This window comes from Equus caballus, chromosome 24 (genome assembly GCF_041296265.1).
Source record: "Equus caballus isolate H_3958 breed thoroughbred chromosome 24, TB-T2T, whole genome shotgun sequence".
NCBI classification, from domain to species: Eukaryota; Metazoa; Chordata; class Mammalia; order Perissodactyla; family Equidae; genus Equus; species Equus caballus.
This window is the reverse complement of record NC_091707.1, coordinates 59,157,797-59,176,373: the sequence shown is the minus strand read 5'-3', so window position 1 is coordinate 59,176,373 and position 18,577 is coordinate 59,157,797. Positions and strand designations below refer to the sequence as shown.

Genomic DNA, 18,577 nt, shown 5'->3' with positions numbered 1-18,577 from the left:
AGCCAGGGAGAGACAAGCCACCGTGCCTGCCAAGGCCTGAAGTGCCTCAGTGAAGGACACTGTGTCCTAGGGGACCCTGTGTGGCCCCTCACGGAGAAATCCACCAGCACAGGCCACTAGGCCCTGCTGGGGTCAGCTCAGGGGCTCAGGGGCAGAGACAAGGACAGAACGTGTTAGCCCCTATCCTCGGGCAGGACCCCGCCTCAGGATGGGAGCCCGTGTGAAATGGCAGGTGCTGTCCTGGGGCCACCGTGGGCAGTGCTGGGCTGGCGCCCCGTGGGTGCTCTGGGAGGGCGAGGCCTCTTGGGGGCCGCCAGGCTCCGCGCACCCTGCCTGCAAGGAGTGCAGCCCAGCCCGAGCCCGGGAGCTGGAGCCTGTTTCGGTGGTCCCACCGCTGCATGTGCTGCGGTGGCCAGCTGGGGACTCCAGGCACCAGCTGCTCACTTCAGCTGGCCCGAGCCACTGAGAAGGTCCCGAGCGAATGCAGAAGGCACGGCCTGTCTCACGGTGTTGTGGGAGCCATGAAGAGAAGTGGGTTTGGTCCAGTTTCGTGACATCTACCCCTAGGAAAGTGACGGGGCGCCAGCGAGACAGCAGTGGCCCAGGTTGACCAACTGCAGGGCTTGCCCTATGTGTGGTTAGGGGAGTTTCCGTGCTGCTGTCACCCTGGGACTCTGCAACTTCCTGGAAGTTCTCAGCTGCCCCTGCAGGGAGGGGAGCTCAAGGCATGCCGGAGCGGGGTGGCCTGGGTAAGTCCCCGGCTCCTCGCGCTCGGGAGCCGTCACAGGGAGCCCCCGGCGGGTGGGGGTCTGATTTGTTGGTATAAAGGTAGGGGCTTTGTTGAGGGTCTTAACCCGGTCCTTCACCAAGAGGGAAGCCACAGGCACCGGTGCTGACAAATGGGTGGTGAGGCAGGAGGATGCGGGGGAGAGGAGCTGGGGCAGAGGGACAATGTCTCCTCTTGGTCCTTCAGAGACTCTTCTACCCTGGGATGTTCTTCTGCTGGCCCGGGGGCTGGGAAGTGGGAGCTCAGGGACGGGCTCGTCCCTAGGACATCTCCCCGCCTCTTCCCAGGCTCTGGGGAGCTTCCTGGGTGCCATGTGGTTGTTGCTGATTCTCGGGGTGTTGGGTAGGAGGTGGCATATAAAGCGTCTGACTCCCTTGCCTCCAGGGCTGCCTGGGCCGAGGGGCACGTGGGGCAGGATGGAGACAGCGTGGGGTTTCTGCTGGGTCCCAGGCATGGTCTTGGGGCCAGACAGCTCGTGGGCCTCCTAGGACGGTGTTCAGAGATGCGCCTGGCATAGTGGATGTTCCGCAAAGGTCTGCCACGTACGGTGGGGGGCTGGCTGCTGAGGACGGGGTGCTGGGCTGGGCAGTTCCTCTCTGTGCACAGGACAGAGATAAGATGATGCTTAGGTCTGCCAGGTGCAGGGGGGAGGGCAGGGACACCCTGGGGGAAGCAGGGAGAGGATAAGCAAGAACCGGCTGACACGGGGGGTTCCACCTCAGCAGCAGTTAGAGAAATACAAATGCGTTTTAAAAAAATCTACCAGAAGGAGAGAAACAGAAATGGATTCCCCATACTGGGAGGGGGTGAGATGGAGGTGGGGGACCGCCTGCTGAGAGCACAGGTGGGTGTGTTGTTGGGGCTGGTAACTTAGCCAGTCCCTCCCAGAGTTCACCCTGAACACAAAGACAGAAACTGAGGCAGAGATTCGGGTCGTGGGAGTGAGAGATGGGAAATAACTCGAAATGTCCAGTGACAGTGAAACGGTTACAGAAATTACAGCCAAGCCGCGAGAGGGGCTCGCCCAGGCTGAGGAAGCGGGTCTTCATAGTGTGCGCCAGGATGGGGAACCGCCCTTGGAAACGGCAAGTGAAACGGGGCAGGTGGAAGCTTGTGCGTGTGGGGGATGCTCGAGGCTTCGTTGTCTGCGCTTCTGCATCCGCTTGAAAAGTTCCGCAGTAAAAAGGTAAAAATTATATTTTAAAAGACTGGAGGGACACAGCGCAAACACAGGACCCCGGGCTGCTGGGGGAAGCGCCAGGGAGATGAGTCTTTGTCATGTCATGTGAGTGTCCATCCGGAACGTAGTGACTCTCTCATCCGGAAAATGGGCTTGTCCAAGTACCATTGTGTTGATAATAAACGGCAAAGTAGCCATAAGTGAGCATGCTGGGGGTGGTGGCAGTGGCACGGGAAAGGCGGGCTGGAGCTGTGAGGAGCCGGGAGGGGACGGCAGGGCTGGCTGGGCGGGGAGGCAGGGAGGGTAGAAGACCCAGGGCAGGTGTGATGGGGCTTCGGGCTGACCGGGGCCTGCCCACCCTGTGGCCTTGCGACTCGGGTCATCCAAGTGGCCTCATCGTGACATTGTGTCCAGACGAGCAGGACCACTGTGGGTGGGCAGTGACCGGGCGCCCAGCCTGTTGTAGTTCCCCCAGGGCACAGACCAAGGATGGAGACCCCCACGTCCCCCAGCCCCAGGCTGGCATTGTGGGCATGGCGGACTTGGCCCTTCCCCGAGGCCAAGGTCTGGCCTGGAGTCAGGCCCTGCATCTGCACAGGGCCAGTCCCACGGGTCCAACACTTCACCGATCCCACAGCCAGCCCTCCTCTGTGGGTCCCCAGAGGTGGGCTGGGCTACGGGGTGATGAGAGAAAAGAGTAGGTTGCTGTGGGCTGCCAGGAAGGGTGGGCGCAGGGCTGGTGCTGAGCAATGGAGGAGCCAGTCCTCCAGGCCCTGGGCCTCCCACCAACACCCAGCCCCGCTGGAGGCCAAAAGAGCAAGAGGAAGAGCCTGGGCCCGGGGGTGGGCAGCCCACTCCTCTGGACACGGATGCTCTGTCCACAGCCATCGCAGCCAGGCTGGACACCGTGGTCCATGCTCCCATTCCTCACCCAGGGTTAGGCTGCCCAGGGTCCTAGCTGCTAACCAAGGACAACATGAGGACCCTCTGAGGTTGGGCAGGCATGAGGCCCAGGCCCCCTACATGTCTTGCTCACCTCGAGGGGTCGGGGAGACACATGGGGAGCATGGAGAGGAAGCAGAAAGTGGAGGTGGTGACAGCGGGGAGCAGGAGGGGGCGGGCGAGGGGTCACCAGGTCTGGGAAGACCCTGGGAGCAGGCCTGGGGCCTGAGACCTGAAGCCACATGCCCGTCAGGCAGAGACTGGCCTGGACAAGGCCCAGGGATGGGACGAGCTCTGAGGAGTGAAAGGCCGGGTGGCTGGAAGGTGGGTCCAGGCAGTGGACGGAGGGGCAGGAGTGGCCCAGGGGGGCCAGGATGTCCTGGAGGGCTGTGAGTCGCTCTCTCAGGACGCCCCAGCACCTGGCTGTTCCACCTGGGCCTCGTACTGGGCCCGCCGGTTCTTTCAACGTGGCCCCCCACCCCTGACCTGTCCAGCCAGACCGTCAGAACCTGATAGATGGGAACGTGGCCCTGGATCTGGCCACCGGCGCCTTGCACTACACGGCCGCACAGGGCAGGTGGGGCGGAGCAGCCTGCCCCAGGACCCCCTGCCTCAGCCCTGGTCAGTCTGCTCCCCGAGTGCAGGGTCTGGGGCCTCAGAGGAGCAGCGCCATGGGAGGGCCGCCCTGCCTGCAGACCTCGTCTTGGAGGGGGGCGAGCATTTCCACCACTTCCTCTGGCTTTTGCAGAAGTGGCTTCTAGAGACACAACGCTCCTCTGCTCCTGTCGACATCGGGGAAGAGCAGGCCGTACAGCCCCTCTCGGAGGCTCATCCTCCCAGCTTTCCAGAAAGCTCTGGGAGTTACCGTGAAGGCAGCGGGCTGCCAGGAGCCATTCCCAGGCAGCTCAGCCTCATGGGGATGAAGGAATCTGGCCGGGGCTGAGGCTGGTGCCTCACCTCCCAGGACTGTTCCACGTGGGCCACCATCCCAGCAGCCCCTCTCTTGGAGGCCCCACCCCAGGCAGCCACCTCACCAGCTGAACATCTGCCCTCCCGGGACCCCTTAGTTGGGGTCACCCCCCTCACCCGTGAGCCAGCCGGGTCTCTGTTTCGGGGGTCTGCATCTCTCGCTGGGCCACAGACCCAGGCGCCACATGAGCCCCACAGGGCCACGGCCGGGAGTGCCTTGGACCGTATCCTTGAGGGCAGAGTCCTATGCGAGGGAGACCTCCTCAGCCACAGCGCCTCCAGGCCCACGCCTGCCGGCCCCCAGGGGATGTCCTTCTCAAAAGGTCAGCATCAGTTGGAGATGGTTTCCTGGTTCCTTCTTGCTTCTGTTTCTCATCTTTGTGGGTATTTTAAAAAATTCAAAGAGTCAGTGAACTCTCTGAAGTTTCAGGTGTAAACATCTTGGCTTCCTGTTATTTCCAGCTCATAGAAACACGCTTGTAGAAGGAGCTCTGTGAGATGAATCTCCTGGCAGCACGGCCAGCGGGCCCAGGAAGCCGATGCAGCCGCTGCCTCCCCATGACCAGGCAGCGGGGTGGGGGCTGGGCCGGCACCAGGCAGGCGGACCAGAGGCAGTGTGTAACCCCTCTGGGTCCAGCCCCGCTCCCTCCTCCTGCGGGACCCACAGACACCCGGGCCTGCCTTACAGAGCAGAGCGGCAGCAGCAGCCCCTCGGGGCTCTGAGTGCGCCATCCACCCCATCTGAGGACGGGTTTAGAGGGATCGCCTCCCCTCAGACTGTCTCTGGCTGATCAGGACGGAGCCTGTTTTAGTGGCACCTCTGGTTGGGGAAAGAAGCGGAGAGATAAGGCATCCTGGATGCCACCCCCATCCGTGGCGCCTTCAGACCTGCCCCTGCTCCGTGCACTGAGGGCATCGTGGGCACTCTCCTGGGGGTCCCAGTCCCTTTCACGTGGGGCAAGGTGCTGTGACATGCTTTTAGGTCACATTTGCTTCACATCTGGGGTAATTATTTCAACAGGAAAAGTTCCTATTTTACCAGATCAAAAGTTAAGCACATTGAAGATTATTGGAAATAGATTGCAAAACTGTGCTCTGAAACATTTGTGCCAGTTTATGGTCCGTCAGCACAGTAAAGGGTGCCCACGGCCTCACACTCTCACCGACACCGAGAATTAAAGTTCCGTATTTTTGCCAACCTATTTGGCAAAAAGAGACTATCATTTGGATGTTTGTGTTTGCATTTCTTTGATTATAAGTGCAGCTGAGCCTTTTTCAGGTTTTTAGGAGCCGTTTCTATTTCTTCTGTGAATTATCTGCTCATTGGCTTCGACACTTCTTTCTTTTGTTGATCTGCAGGAGTTCTTTATATATTAAGGACCTGCTGGTGTCTCCCACAGGATAAATACAAGACTCGGTGCATAGTAAATGCTTACTAACCATTTGTCGAATGACTTCATTGGTGATTTAATCTGATGTCTGTAAAACAATTTCTATCTGCTCTTCCTTCAGGTCCTTTTAAACTCTTGGAGTAAACCTCTCAGTGGGACGGACAAGACTCCGGACGGGTGCTGGAGAGCTTACTACAGGGCTGCCTGAAACCGGACCCGCGAAGATGCTTGGTGAGAGCCGCGTGACTCCCTTGACTTTAGGCGTTCCGGAGGGGCCTGGGAGAGCTTGGCTACCGTGTGCTTCATCTCATAACTGGGATGAGTACATCAAAAATTAGCATGCAAGAATAGGTTTATCGAAATAAGAACTAACTCAGAGACAAGAAAGCCAGAGGTTCTCCATCGAGACAGAGGGAAGTGCCCCTTTCTTACTCCCTTGAAGTGCGAGAAAAACCCAGGCCTGGGGCTGAGAGGAGGCCCACAGGCTCCTGTGTCCTCTGGGGCTCATGTCATGCCCGTATCTCGTGAGAGACCCAGTGCCGAGCCACAGAGCAGTCGCAGGTGCCCCATGGGGGCCTCCCCCGTCTACAGGGTGCTCCTCGGCCCCCACCCCAGGGAGGCTCTCCTCCCAGGAGCTCAGGGTCCACTGGGTACACGGGTGGGGGCCAGGCAGGCTCTTGCCTGTGCACCGGGCTGGGCACAGATTGGGCATGGAGGTGGGACTGGGTGTGGGAAGGTGAAGACCGGACACCGAGTGTCCTGCTAGGTGGCCCCCGAGCAGGTGGCTTGGGAATGAACTACATTAAGAGTCCAGTAGCCACACCACAGGGGTGGGTAGTGTTGGTGGAGTGGCAGGGGGCAGGGAGGGGCCCACAGGCCTCACGTGTGCCTCCCCCTCAAGCTCTGACCCCGGGTGTGTGACCACTGGGGAGCCGTGGCAGGACAGGGTTGCACTGAGAGGGAGGTAGGGCAGGGCTGGGGCCAGGGGGTGGGGCAGCTCCATGGAGACCTCGCACGGCAAGGGGGAAGAGCCACCCAGGTGGGGATAGCTCCCACCTGAGAGCCGCCCACTGGGGCCTGGTGCCCCTCACCTTGACTCCAGCCACTAGCTGCAGCCCCATCACTTGTACAAAGAACTGGCAACCGGATCTGCTCCACTCGCTCATGCCCCTGCACCTCGACCCCTCCACCTACAAGTGGAGGTGGTGGCACGCGTCCCAGAATGTCAGGAGGCAGGGTGGCCCCCTCACATCCGTTGGGATGGCTGCCATCGAAAACAAAATACCAAGTGTTGGCGAGGTTGTGGTGGGAACGTAACACGGTGCAGCTGCTGTGGAGAACAGGGTGGCGGCTCCTCAAAAGGTTAAAAATAGAATTACCATACGATCCAGCAACTCCACTTTCGAGTGCATACCCAGAAGAACTGAAAGCAGGATCCTGAAGAGCCATCTGCACACCCGTGTTCATGGCTGCTTGATTCACAGTAGCCGAAAGGCGGAAAACCCAAGCGTCCATGGATGGACAGACAGATAAACAAACTGGGGTCCATCCACACAGTGGAGTATTATTCAGCCTTAAAAAGGAAGGAAATCCTGGCACACGCTACAACATGGATGAAGCTTGAGGACGTCATGCTCAGTGAAATAAACTAGTCACAAAAGGACAAGCCCTGTGTGACTCCACTCACATAAGAGCCCCCGAGCAGTCAAAGTCAGAGACAGAGAGCAGGTCGGAGCGGGCAGGGGCTGGGGGAGGGGAGGCGGAGTCAGTGCTTCCTGGGGACAGAGTCTCAGTTTGGGAAGATGAAAAGTTCTGGAGACGGATGGTGGTGATGGCTGCACAACAGTGTGAATGGACTTAATGCCCCTGAACTGGACACTTAAAATGGTTAAAATGGTGAATTTTGTATTATATATATTTTACCAGAATAAAGAAGTTGGGGAAACAAAATTGGGAGAAACAGTGAGAGTCGAGACAGGGCAGCAGGATCCTGGCTTGGGGCCGAGCAGCTCCGGGGCCCTGGGTACCAGCTACTTGCTTCCTTTGTGACGAGCCTCAGCTGAGGAAACAAGCAACGCTCTCTGTCACTGTCCCTGTCTAATTCTGCAACAAATCGCCCTGCCGGGGGCACGGCTGGTGACCGTGCTGTGGACGTTGGCAGCTGGGATCCCTGGGAGGCAGCGTGCCCGGCCATGGGAGCCCTGGACAGCTGGCTGGGACACCAAGGTGATGTCGGCATTTGGGACATGCCGAGTTTTCCTTGCTGGTTGGACATCCATATGGGGAGGTCAAGGGATCATCATGCCCAGAATGTAAGTAACAACAGTGCCTTCCAGGACTCAGGGGTCACCAGGATGGAGAAGCAATGGCCCCTTCCATGAGGTCACCGTGGCCACATCAGGCGCATCCAGCCTGCTGTCCATTCCTGCAGCCAGATCATGGGCTCCCCGCTGGTGGCCACTGTGGCTAGAGAGGGCACCGTGGACCCTGCTGGCAGCTGGGCGCTGAGTTCGCTGCGTTAGAAGCCAGGAGACTAAAGAACAAAGTCTTCCCTGCACTCAAGCTGAAGCGGATCCCCTGGGAGCTGTCTTCTAGAATTGGGGTAAAAAGGCGTTTCGATGAACATAATCTGGGAGGGTTTGTACAACGGGCTCTTGTTCTCAGAATTTGTAAATTCTCCTCCTCAGGGAAGGACGGGGGGTGGGGCGTCTCGGGACAGCTGGAGACGCAAGAAGGCAGCGTGGAGAAGATGGGCTGGCGTGTGACTGGTCGTAAACAGGGATGAGCGGTGTGAAATCACGCAACACCTGACACGTGGGGTTGAAAACCAGGACCAAACCCCACACAACTAAAATGACTGCGCCAGAGCCACACACAGCGGCCGAGGGCCAGTAGGATCACAGTTCTGAGGGTTCTCGAAAATTCAAGAGGGTGAAGGTTTGATTAACTTTAGACGCTATTAAATATACACATTAAAATTTCCAGGGTAATCTCTAAAAGATTAAAATAGACAATAATTTCCAAGTCCATAGATGGGGGGACAACAGAATTTAAAAATAAATGCTAGAGGGCCAGCCCTGGGGGCCTAGTGGTTAAGTTCCTTCCGTGTGGCCTCCTTCGGTGGCCTGAGTTTGGTTCTTGGGCGCAGACCTATACCACTTGTCTGTGAGCACCATGCTGTGGTGGCGGCACACATAACAAAAGAGGAAGAATGGCAACAGATGTTAGCTCAGGGTGAATCTTCCTCAACAACAGCAAATAAATAAGTAAACTCAAGAAATCCAAATGAAGATGTGTCGGTTTGCTTGGTCCCTGTGACAAAGCACCACAGACGGGGGTGTTAAACAGCAGACGTGGATTCTCTCCAGCTCTGGAGGCTGGACGTCGGAGGCCGAGGCATCTGCAGGCCAGGTCCCTCTGAGGCCGTGAGGAAGGGCCCTGTCCCAGGCCCCTCTCCCTGGTGTGTGGACGGCCGTCTTCTCCCAGTGTCCAAATGTCCCCTTTTTATAAGGACACAGTCACAGAGGATTGCGACCTACCCTAGTGACCTAACTTTAACTTGATCATCTCTCCAAAGACCTCATCTCCAAAGAAGGTCACATTCTGAGTGCTGGGGGTCAGGGCTCCAACATGTCTTTTTGGAGGAACACAGTTCAGCTTGTAACAGAAGGCAAAAGGGGAATAAAACAAACAGAAAAAAGCAAATGAAAGCATAAAATGAGAAAACAAAATATGTCAATAATATTATAAATACAGATGGACTGAATGCAAGAGTCTTAGATTTTTAAATCCAGCCACAAGTGTTCTATAAGTGTCATGTCTAAAACAGAAGGAAACAGATAGGTTGAAAGCAGAAGGTTGGAAAAACATGCCAAAAAGTTAGTCATCAAAAGAAAGCTGATATTTCATATTAAATAACAGACAAAAGACTTTAATTAATTAATTAATCAATCTATTGAGGAAGATCAGCCCTGAGCTAACATCTGCTGCCAGTCCTCCTCTTTCTGCTGAGGAAGACTGGCCCTGAGCTAACATCTGCGCCCATCTTCCTCTGCTTTATATGTGGGATGTCTACCACAGCATGGCATGCCGAGCAGTGCTGTGTCTGCACCTGGGATTCGAACGAGCAAACCACGGGCCGCTGAAGCGGAACGTGCGCACTAAACCGCTGTGCCACTGGGCCAGCCCCTAAAAGACTTTGTATTAAAAGCATTATGAGAAATTATATTACTTTCCTATTGTTGTAACAAATTACTACAAACTTAGAGGCTTAAAAATGCAAACTTATCATCTGTTGTTCTGGGGATCAGAAGTGTGAAAGGGCTAAAATCGAGGTGTCGCAGGGCTGGTTCTGGCTGGAGGCTCCAGGAGAGAATCCACTTCCTGCCTTTTCCAGCTTCTAGAGGCTGCACCCCTTGGCTAGTGGCCCCGCCCTCCATCCCCAAAGCCGCCAGTGGCTGGTCCAGCTGTTCTCACATCCCATCACCCCACCTCCTTTCTTTCTCCTTCTTCTGCGTTCAAGGACCCTGTGACTACACTGGGCCGGCCCAGATAATCCATGATAATCCCCCTCTTTTACTATTGTCAGCTGATTAACCAACTTAATTCCATCTGCAATCTTAACCCCCCTTTGCTGTGTAACCAGAACTGCACATAAGCCGGACAAACTACCGTACTCACAGGTTCCGGGGTTAGGATGTGGGCATCTTTGGGGAGCCAGTATTCTGCCTACCACAGAGATAAGAGCACCGTGACATAATGATACAGAGGCCAACTCACCAAGAAAACAGAATTGTTTTAAATTCATATGTGCCAATTAACAAGAGCTTCAAATATATAAAGCAAACCTCGAGAGAACTGCAAGAAGTGGACAAAAATCCACCATCACAACAGGGGTTGTGAATCATCCTTTTCAGTAATTGGTACTCGGAGGAGGCAGAAAAGTGGGACAGATCAGGAGGAGGTTGTGCCCAAGCCGGGGGAAGGGGTGGGGTGGAAGCGTGGCAGCTGCTGGCAGAGGGTAGGAGCAGCACCCAAGCCTGGATTCTGTCGAGAACAGGCTCAGAAGAGCACTTGCTCAGCAGTTGGAGAGTAAACTTACTTTTCGAGCAGACCAACAACACTTCTGCAAAACGACCTCAGTGAGTGGCAAGGACTTGGTTCTGCACAGCCTGTGTTCTCTGTCCGTGATGCCGTCAGGTTGGCGATCAATGATCTGAGGATCACTTTAAGAAACTCCTTTGGAATTTCTAAATCCCCGGTGGGTCTAGTCGGGAGTTACCACGAGTCTTATCCTTTCTTAGAACTGTAAAGTCTCTTCCACGTGGTTCCCAGCCACACCCATCCTCACGCTTGTCTCTGTCCCACAGGAAACGCCACCCCAATGACCCTGTCTCCTGGCATAGCTTCCTCCAACTGCAACGTGTCCTTCGAGGAGAGCAGAGTGTTCCTGGTGGTGGTGTACGGCGCCGTGTGTGCGCTGGGCCTGCCGGCCAACTGCCTGACGGCGTGGCTGACGCTGCTGCAGGCGCTCCAGGGCAACGTGCTGGCCGTTTACCTGTTCTGCCTGGCGCTGTGCGAGCTGCTGTACATCAGCACCCTGCCGCTCTGGATCCTCTACATCTGGAAACAGCACCGCTGGACCCTGGGCCTGTGGGCCTGCAAGGTGACTGGCTACATCTTTTTCTGCAACCTGTACGTCAGCATCCTCTTCCTGTGCTGCATCTCCTGCGACCGCTTCATGGCCGTGGTGTACGCTCTGGAGAGCCGGGGCCGCCGCCAGCAGAAGACTGCCATCCTCATCTCCGCGTCCGTCTTTGTTCTTGTCGGGCTTGTCCACTACCCAGTGTTCCAAATGGAAGAGAAGGGCACCTGCTTCGAGACGCTGCCGATGACCAGCAAGATCGCCAGCTACTACTACTCACGGTTCACCGTCGGCTTCGCCATCCCTCTCGCCATCATCGCCTTCACCAACCAGAGGATCTTCAGGAGCGTCAAGCTGAGCGTGGGCCTGAGCGCCGCCCGGAAGGCCAAGGTGAAGAACTTGGCCACCGCAGTCGTGGTCATCTTCCTGGTCTGCTTCGCCCCCTACCACGTGGTGCTCCTCATCAAAGCCATCGCCTTCTCCTACTACCAAGGAGACGAGGACTCCGTGTGTGCCTTCGAAGGCAGCCTGTACACGGTCTCTGTGGTGTTCCTCTGCCTGTCCACGGTGAACAGCGTGGCCGACCCCATCATCTATGTGCTGGCCAGCCGTTCACGGCAAGAAGCATTTGGAATTCACAAGGTGTGGAAAAAGTGGTCCACAAAGACGGATGTCACCTGCTCGAAGGACTCAGAGGAGGTGCAATTGCCCATGTCACTCGCAAATGGCCACATGTCCCCGAGGCCTGTCCATGCGCCAGAGTCATAGCTGGCACATGGGGCTCACTGTGTGCCCTGGAGAGGCTGAACAAACACTCCTGCTGAGCCCAGTGTGCTGCAGGGCGGGACGGCCGGTGCAGGAGCCTGGGGGCCAGCTGCCTGGCACCCCCACTGAGCCCACCAGCTGGGGTCTGTGGTGCTGGTTGTGCAGCCCCTCGGGAAGACACGCCATCGATTGCTCACTCCTGGAGCCACACCCTGCGGGAGCCTCTGCCCCTTGGAGGTCCCAATCCGCTAGGCTCTCCCACTGGGTGCAGAAGCCCCACGTGGAAGGTGGCGGCACGCCCAGAGTCAGGTGATGCTTCCGGCTGCAGGGAGCCCGGGGAGCTGGCAGCAGGCAAGGGGCTTCTTCATACGTGGCTTGTTCTGGCTGGATCTCTTGGCCATTAGCAAACAGCAGGGCTGCTGGCAGAGGCCACGTGCCTGCCTGGTACTGCCAGCAGCTGGCACATGCCGTGCGCGGGCTGGGGGCCCGGTCAGCATCCATGGTGATGACTTTATTTTCTGTGCTTTTCTGCCAGCGTTGATTGGATGATGGTGACAGTACATTGTGGGGCCTTCGTGCTTCTGCCTCAGCACATGTGTGCAAACTGTGCATCTTTGCACAGTGCCCAGCCACTGTGGGACAGCCAGGACGCAGGCGGGGGCAGGAGCCCAGCCCCGAGGGCCCTCGGCTAGGGCTGGCTCTGTGCTGAGCAGGTCTGACGCTGTAGGCTGCTTCGGACCCCTTGCGGCAGCTGCCGGGAAGTCTGCCAGCTGCTCTGGCTCCCAGCAGGGCAGCCCACGTGTCCTCAGCATGGAACCCCAGGAGCTCATGTCAGGAGCACCTGTCAGCTAGAAACGTTGCTGGGCTCCCCAGGAAGGCGGCACACCTGCTGACGAGGCTCAGAGGATGGTTGGAAGTCCTTCACATCAACGTCTTCTGGCTTCGTTGTCAGGGGAGAGGCCAGCCGAGGGCTCGGGACAGAGCGAACTGGGAGCAGGCAGGTGACGGCCCCTCCGCCTCCAGCCCCTCACTAAGGTGCGCATGGGGCCCGGATGGAGCCCGGAACTGGGTCTGCCGTGTGGCTGAGAGAAAGTGGGTGCCCTGCAAACCACACAGCTCAGAGTCAGATCCTGGCTCTGCCCCTGACAAGCCTCATCTAGGCCAGGTCGTGTCGCTGCCTCAGTTTCCCCGTCTGTAGCAAGGCCAACGACACCTACCTCACCGAGTCAGCGTCAGGTGCTGGCCCACTACCTCTGCCTCAAGCACTTCACCCCTACCCCCAGCACAGCACTGTGAACCAGCGAACCAGCGAGCTCAGCAGGCCCCCTGGGGCGTGGAGGGCCTGGCACCCGCGACGCACAGTGCAGCGTCCCTTTGCCGTGGAAGCTCTGCTGGGCCGTAGTGCTGAATTACGTTCTCATTTCTGTACGGCTGCTGTCGACTGTCCTTCTTCACTGTGAGAGACATTGAGAAAATAAGTTTAGAAATAAAAAGGCAAAAATACACGTCAGTCCTAACTTCCTTTTTAAATGGAATAATGTCATTTTCCCTTTCCAGGTAAATGCTTCCCTCTGGGGCTCTCTTGGAGGCCCAGGCCCATGAGAGGGGCGGGCAGGGATGGGCTGCGGATTCTGGGAACAGTCTGGAATACTCAGGGCTGGGGGGAGGGCAAAGACAGCCATCGGGCACTCGAGGCTTCCACGGTATCTGCTGTGCTGGCTTCCGGGGCTGTTGGAACTAATCACCTCACACCACATGGCTTAAAACAAAGATGATCCTCTCTCGGTTCTGGGGCTGGAAGTTGCAGAGCACGGTGGGGGCGGGGGCAGTCCCCGGGGCTCTGAGGAAGAGTGGCTCCAGGCCTCCCTCCGCCCCGGTGCACCGGCAGCATCCTGGGCCTTCGTGGGCTTGTGGCCGCACCACTGCCCTCTCTGCCTCGTCTTCACACGGCCTCCTCTACCGCCTGTCTCTGTGTCTCTGCTTCTGTCTCAAAGCCCCATGCTGGGCTCCAGGGGCCGTCTGGATGCCCGGCGCTGGCACTGCTGGGTCTGCGGGGGTCTGGACCCCATATGCTGTGCCGCGGGGCACCACCTTCTGCCCTCTCTCCTCGGGCAGCTCAGAGCCTGCCTCACGGTGACCAGGGTGATGAGGCTGTCTGCACTTAGGACCCACCAATGCATGTCCACAGAGCAGTGGAGGGATGCTAGGCCCCCACACAGAGGGGCCTGGCTCTGTGCTGGGTCTCGAGGAGGTACTCGGGGGGCGAGGCTGAGCCCCTAGGGGACAGCAGGCTGAGGGAAAGGGGAGCTGGGGAAGTGGTGGGCAAGGGTCAGCCCAGGAGCCAGGGCCCCCCTCAGCCAGAGGCCCTGCCTGCATGAGTCCGGCCTTCCTGGTCATGCTCCCCTCCCTGACCTCATTCACTCCCTCACTCACTCATTCATCACTCACTCACTCATTCATTCACTCACTCATTCATTCACTCACTCATTCATTCACTCATTCACTGACTCACTCATTCACTCACTCCCTAGCTCATTCATTCTCTCCCTCACTCTTCTCCTCCCTCCCTTCTATCCATCCCCTCTACGAGGTGCTCCCTTCAGCGCCCCGACGGAGGGACAGAGGCAGGCACAGTGAGATGCACCCTGTACTCACGAGGCCGTGCAAGGAGGTGGGAACTGAAGAGGAAGTCCAGAGAGACCCATGCAGCAGCTCACCACTGGGAGCCCACCACCCTACACTCCAGCCCCTTTCCACATGTGCGTCCCCAGACTGGGGCTCCAGGAGAGGGGGCACCCTGCTATTTGTTCACTGCTGTCTTCCCAGCCCCTAGACGTGGCCTGTGCCTGAATGGGCCCCTTGTTGTTCTTTGAGTCACAATATGAGGGACTGGTAGCCACATGGTCCCCACGCTGTGCTTCTGGAGAGCACCGTGCCAGCCAGGAGAGCCACCCAGGCTCCCCGGACATCTCAGCACTCATGGATATCCACATGTTTGAAGAGTTATCAACCAAACTAACGGACTGTTCAGCCAGACACGCTCCGGCCTCCTGCCCTGGCAGACACACCTGCATGTCAGGGACAGAATCAGGCCCCCTTTGTCACCCCCACTCCACCTGGCACTTCGAGTGGCTGCAGCCACAGGCGTGAACCCTGGGGGGCACTTCGGGGGGACAGGCTCAAGGAGAGCCATGTAGGCCGGGGGGGTGGGCTCCGGTGGTTTGGCTGGAGATTCTGGGGTCCCATAGTCTGGAGCTTGTCTAGAAGGGGCACAGTCCCAGTAGGGCTCCCCTCCCCGGAGCCTCCTGACCCTGGGGGAGTGACGTGTTGGGGAGGAAACAATCCTGGCTGCCTGGATGTCACTCCAAGGCCATCTGAAATCCTGGACTTGAGAGGACAGCTCACTTTGGAAGGTTATTTCCCCCTCAGAGCCCTATAATGTGGGAATGGCCACAGTACCTGCCCTCAGGGCTGTTGGGGACATTCACTGAGATCATGTCCGTCCTGCCCGCGCTCTGCCTGACACACAGGGTGCTCCACAGCAAGTCAGACACCGGCTTAGTTTCTGTGGTCTTTCCTGGGGCCTGGAGCATCCCGGGTTCCTTTATGACACAGGCCCGTGTGGCCCAGTGACGGCCTCTGGGGGCACCGGCTGCAGCCCCCAGGGGACGGCACTGAGATGGGAGCCGCTGGACCCAAAGGGAGGCGGAGGTGGCACCGCTGAGCGCAGCACCCCCGAGTGGCTCCTAGGGAGGAAACTGCGTGGGGCCACCCAGAGGGGGCTGTGGGGCCAGGCACTTCTCCGGGGCTGGCAGGTCCCCTGAGCCCCCTGGGCCCAAAGCCAGATCTGAGAAGAAGAGGAACCGAGAGTGGCCCTGTGCCTGGTGACAAATGACAGCTACTCCATCAATGACAGTGACGGCCTCGGTGCGAATCTGGAGAAACCGCAGGGGTGGGGGTAGGCATCGGGGGTGGGTGCCTGGAGGGGGCGCGGAGGGGGTGAACCCAGAGGCCAGCAGGGCGCCCACTCCAGGGACAGGAGGGCTGGAGACCAGTGGGGTGGAGACGAGGCCCCCGGCAGGGCCAGGACTGTGACCGGTTCCGGGCTGCGGCGGTGGCAGCAGGGAGGCCGTCCTCGGAGGTGCCCAGTGCACAGCCCCACACCTGCCACCAGCCGCCCCAGAGCAGGCTCCCCGTGCACACCCCCTTCAGGACACGGCCAGCGTCCATGCACACCAGGATGGCCAGAATCACGGATTCGGATAAGTGTTGGCGAGGGTGTGGGGAAACTGGAGCCTCACACTCTGTTGGCGGCAATGCAAGATGGTGCGGACACTCTGGGAACCAGTCTGGCAGCTCCTCAAACCGTTAAACACGGGGTTACTGTGCGCCCAGCAACTCCCAGGTATATACCCAAGAGAACCGAAAACATATGTCCACATGCAACTTTGTACAAAGTGTTCACAGCGGTATTATTCGTAACGGCCAAAAAGTGGAAACAACCCAAATGTCCACCAAGAGATGAGTGGGTAAACACAAGCTTGTCTCTCTTGCAACAGAACGTCGCTTGTTACTCAGCCTTAGAAAGGAGTGAGGTGCCCACCCACGCGGTAACGTGGACGGACCTTGAAGACACCATGCCAAGTGAAAGAAGCCAGTCACAAGACGCCACACAGTGCATGATTCCACTTCCGTGAGATGCCCAGAGCAGGGAAGTCTACGGGCACAGGAGGCAGACGGGTGGTCGCCTAGGGCCGAGGGGACGGGGCAGTGGGGGTCATAGCTTGAGGGTCCTGTGTTCTCTCTGACGTGACAGGTTCTACCATTGACGCTGGCAATGGCTGCACGCCTCTGTGAATCTACTAAAAACGATGCCTTGTGCTCCTTAAAAGGGTGAGTTGTATGTTCTGTGATTACGTCTCAATAAGGCTGTTTCAATAACTCGGGCACCTCACACCCGCTCCGTCCAGACTCCGGCCCCAAGGCCCTGAGGGACAGTGTGGGGCCACTATGGCTCAAGGAGGGTGGCTGCGAGACCTCCACCCCCGGCCCCCACGCCCCCCACTCTGCAGCTCTGGGGGTGCGCAGCCCCCGCTGACACATAGAGGCCCAGATGGGCCCCGTGTCATTTCAGGCAGCCGGGAGGCAGGGCGGGAGGGCAGCTGAGGTTCCCTGCCGGCTCTGCCCTGGGCCCCACCAGGCGACCTCCCAGCACCTCCCCCGGGGCTGTCTGCAGGAAGGTGAGCTCTGGTGCCTGTCATTTTCGCGGCTCAGAAGACATTACCTGCCCCCATCACGATTCTTCCTACCCCGCCTGGAGATGACCAGCCCACCCGTCCTGCCCGCCCCTCCGCCCTTGGGTTCAGGTCCAGTGTGGGCTCTGATTGCCTCTCAAACTTCAGCCTGCATCAGAATCACCTGGTGGGTCTGTTAAAACACAGATGGGTGGGACTCAACCCCAGAGTTTCTGAGTCTGAGAGAATTTGCATCTGTAACGAGTTCCCAGGAGATGCCGCTGCAGGCCCACACCTCCAGAACTGCTGCTCCAAGCCAAATGCCATCAGAAGGGCACATGTCCAATTCTGGCCAATGAGAAGTGGGCCAGGACTTCAGCTTGCCTTCTGGAGGAAAGGCTCTCTTTCCCTGGACCTGCTGTAAGACTGGGTGCGAGGTCTGGAGCTGCTGCAGCCACTCTGAGACTCCGCAGGCGAAGCCATCTAAGCAGGAAGCCCACACACAGGGGAGGGCCTTTGTGTGCTGCATCCTGCCCTTCCCACTCCTTGGCCTCTTCGGTCAGGAGGACTCCAAGGGCTTTGGGTGAGTGTCAAGTGACTGATAGAGCCAGTGACTGAGACGGGAAACTTTGAGTGGGGGTAGGCGTTCTGTTTCAGATGTGTTAAGCTTCATGATATCCACGGGACACGGAGATGAGAACAAAGGAGGAGGTGGGTGCACATGTCTGGAGCTCAGGGCAAGACGGGAGGGGTGAATTTGGGTGACATTGGTGAATATGCATGAGTGAGAACACACGCCATTCTAAATCAGATAAGACAGGATGTATCTTACCAGAGAGGACTGGTCACCGGCTAAGAGGCAGCGTTTTCTTTCCTTGTGGTTGGATTAGTTTTCTATCACCACAAAAGTAGTGGTTCAAAACTATACTCATTTTTTAGCTCGAAGTCTGTAGGTCAGACATCTGACACAGCCAGATCAAGGACACAGCCGGCGGCCTTCTCATCTGGGCCCGGGGTCCTTTCTGAACACACTCCTGTTGGTGGCAGACTTGCCTCCTGCCGTCGTGGTGCTGAGGTCCCTGTTTCCTTGTGGCCGTCGGCTGCGGCTGCTCTCTGCTCTCCCGTTCCTTCTCACGTGGCCCCTCCATCCTCAAAAACCAGCAGTGGTGCCTCGAATCCTTCTCCTGCGTGGAACTCTGTGACTTCCCTCTGCCACCAGCCGGAGAAAACTCCTCTCTCTCAGGGGTCGCGTGACCAGGTCAGGCCCTTATTCAGTCAACCTGCTGTATAATACAACACAGCCACGGAGTGACACCTTGTCATCGTCCTGGGTTCCAGGGTTCGTGCAGGAGTCTTGGGGGCCGTTTTTAGAATCCTGCCTACCACAGTGGTGCATGAAACAATGGCAGATCTTACAGTTGGAGCAGCATGAATTCTTTGGTGTGGAGTAGACAGTGCCTAATCTGTGGGTCTGGGTGAGGTCACCCAGGGAGTGGGTGTAGACAGAGAAGTAAGCGGTTTGAGGACTGGGCCCTGGGACATCCCAACGTCTGGAGCAGGGAGGAGAGGAGGAACCAGCAAGGGGGCCCCGAGAGGAGGGGGCCCGGCAGCTGAGAGAAGGTGGGAAGGGCGACCCCAAGGCACCCCACAGCACTGCAGGGCTGA

The 18,577-nt window shown here is 58.0% G+C and overlaps 1 protein-coding gene across 3 annotated transcripts; it reads left to right on the top strand.

The window, feature by feature from the left end:
- Positions 1 to 539: 539 nt before the first annotated feature.
- GPR132 (G protein-coupled receptor 132) lies at positions 540 to 13,183 on the top strand. 3 transcript variants are annotated; one of them, XM_005605505.4, is made up of 3 exons: positions 540 to 749; positions 5,391 to 5,500; positions 10,639 to 13,183. In XM_005605505.4, exons 2-3 carry the CDS (start codon positions 5,494 to 5,496, stop codon positions 11,679 to 11,681), a joined length of 1,050 nt encoding a protein of 349 aa, XP_005605562.1. In that variant the 5' UTR covers positions 540 to 749; positions 5,391 to 5,493; the 3' UTR covers positions 11,682 to 13,183. The 3 variants fall into 3 exon arrangements, with proteins under 3 accessions (XP_005605562.1, XP_005605563.1, XP_070105272.1); XM_005605506.4 differs by lacking the exon at positions 540 to 749 and adding an exon at positions 1,781 to 1,973; XM_070249171.1 differs by lacking the exons at positions 540 to 749; positions 5,391 to 5,500 and adding an exon at positions 7,196 to 7,871.
- The last annotated feature ends 5,394 nt before the right edge of the window (positions 13,184 to 18,577 follow it).